The sequence below is a fragment of the Myotis yumanensis genome, unplaced genomic scaffold (genome assembly GCF_028538775.1).
Source record: "Myotis yumanensis isolate MYYU_CA2020_CCGP unplaced genomic scaffold, mMyoYum1.0.hap1 SCAF_81, whole genome shotgun sequence".
In the NCBI taxonomy this organism is placed as follows: domain Eukaryota; kingdom Metazoa; phylum Chordata; class Mammalia; order Chiroptera; family Vespertilionidae; genus Myotis; species Myotis yumanensis.
In genome coordinates, this window is record NW_027223832.1 from 89,375 (window position 1) to 91,819 (window position 2,445).

General features: G+C 58.2%; 1 protein-coding gene across 1 annotated transcript; it reads left to right on the top strand.

Moving 5' to 3' along the window:
* Positions 1 to 393: 393 nt before the first annotated feature.
* LOC139001066 (proline-rich protein 23C-like) lies at positions 394 to 1,139 on the top strand (the record flags this gene model as incomplete). The annotated part of the gene is made up of 1 exon (XM_070402905.1): positions 394 to 1,139. A coding segment is annotated over one exon (746 nt), but the record flags the coding sequence as incomplete, so codon positions are not given.
* Positions 1,140 to 2,445: the final 1,306 nt, after the last annotated feature.

The following is a 2,445-nucleotide window of genomic DNA, read 5'->3' on the forward strand; positions in this document are numbered from 1 at the left end:
TCTCTCTCTCTCTCCTTCTGCTGAACGTGGCTGCGATGCCTGGTGTTGATTCCTCCAAAGGAGGCCACGAGGGAGGGGTGCGGGAAGGGGGAGACCGGAGACCCAAAAACACCGAACAAAGCAGGCCTTGGAGGTTATGGGAGGCAGAGGCTGAAGTTGAGGTGAATAAAATGTGTATGCTTTTGTATATTAGCTCTGAGAGCAGGATGCCAGAGGCCACCAGCAGCTGGTGGAGGCAGGCGAGGAGCTCCCCAGAGCCCCCAGATGGAAAGGGGTCCCACGGCCACCTTGATTTGTGACTCCTGGCATCTGGACTCTCAGGGGATTCCTCTCTGTTCTTGTAACCCCCTTCTTTGGTGGCAGAGGGACATGGCGACTCTAGGAATTGAATAGGATGCAGCCGCATCCTCAGCCCCAGCTCCCATGCTGCACCCCAGTGTGAACCGGACTCTGGAGGACCCGGGCCCGCCAAGCGCTGCCGGATTGAGGAGCCTGCGGGCCCTGAAGACGGGATGGCACCCAGCCTGCAAGGCCCCCCGGTGCCCTGGGCCGTAGACGCGCTCACCTCAGTGCTGGTCGTGGCTGAAGGCTGTGCCCTGCCTAGCGTCAACACGGTCCTGGAGACCCAAAGCAAGCCCACATTGGTCCCACCAGTATCTCTGGTCCCTGAGGCGCGCTTGGGCTCTGGAGAGGGGGCGCACTCACCCGTCGGCCTGGAACCCGGCACTCTCCTGGATGATGCTCCCACAGGAGCCATCACTATCCAGCAGGAATTCTGCACGTCAACCCCACACATCGCCCTCCCAATAGAGGCCCCCCACCAGGACGAGGAGGTGTCGTCCTGGTTCCAGGCTCCCTTGATGCTCCCTGCAAGCTGGCTCACTGGAACCCGGTCAGGCAGCCCACTTCTCCCACACGGCCCCATCCGAGGGCCATGGCCTCCACCCCTGAGGCCTAGTCCAGAGAGAAACGCACCTGGGCCCTACTCCAACCTGAGCTTCAATCTGTGGAAGCCCTTCCCAAGCTCACCGCTCCAAACTCTACCTCTGTCCCCAAGCCCCAGTCCAGGTCCTCGGGTTCGCCGCCCCTGGCTGCATGCTCTGGGGCCTGCTCCAAAGGCCTGGAAATGCCTGTTTTAGGAATGAATGGGATGCAATCCCTCCTCAAGGGGCTGAGGACCAGGAGAAGGGATTCTGATAGCTGTTGTGAGTTTACCACACATGTGAAAACAATGAATAAAGACAGATGCTCTTTTGATGCAGGCTGCTTTGCAGAATTGTCGATCAATGGTCACCACCAGGTAAAGCACCGGCAAGTCCGTGCGTGCATGGAGCTAAGCCAGGACGTCGTCTTGCACTGCTTACCGAGGGAGAGCTGGCAGGGTGCTGTGTCCAATGAGGGAGTTGAAAACAAACAAACAAACAAACAAAAATCTTAAAATAACCCTCCTTATAAAAACCTTTAAAAAAAATAAACTCTTTAAAAAAAAAAACAACCCTCCTTAGAAATGACATCAATCCAGCCTTTCAATGCCCAGAAGCTTAGGCAAGCCCAAGTGGCCTGGCCCGGACTTGGTCTCTAGGTAGGGGCTTGACCAGCCATGCAGGGAGGGAGCGTGGCGGGGCGGGTGTCCACCAGATGACCCAGCTCAGGCGGGGCCGTCCCGCCCTGTGCTGGTCGAGAAGCGCCAATGCAAGCCGCCCTCCTGCAGCCAGAGCCCTGTGCCTGGACTTGACCTGAGCATGGAAGGACCAGCAAGGGGCACGCTAATATACAAAGCCATACACCTTTTATTCACATCAACTTCCGCCTCTGCCTCCCATGACCTCCAAGGCCAGCTACATTCGGTGTGTCTGCGTCTCTGGGCTACCACCTTCCACCCCCTCCCCACTCCCCCTCATCCCCCACCCACGCCCGGCCCATTTCCTTCGAGGAATGAATGCCAGGCGAAGCCACGTTCAGCAGAACCTTTTATTTCAGTACTTTCGCAGGGCCTAACTTGGGGGCATGTGCGCCCAACAGGTGATGCTTTCACAGTTGTCACAGTCCAGGGGGCGGCTGATTGGTCGAGCGGCTGATTGGGCTCCTCCCACCAGGCTCTGGGGCTATAAAAATAAGCAGGGTCTTCTGTGCGGAGCTTCTCAGCCCTAGGCTCGTTGTCTTGGTCGCCATCGCCTTCCTCGTTCTCCAAGGGAGCTTTCAGGGGAGAGGTCTCGCCAAGACCCGGTCCTGGGTCATAGAAGCCGCTGAAGCACCTGGCTAGCACCTGGCTAGGCTGCTGATCAACTGAACGCCGTCTCCGTGCCGTTTCGTCTTTGCCGGCTCTGTCCCCGCCTTTGGGAACGCCTGGAACGCCTGGGCTGGGGTCCCAACAGAGGCACAGGAGGAGCTAGCCATATCCCAAGATGATGAAGAGAACGGAAAGTCATCCTGAGCTGCCGCCAG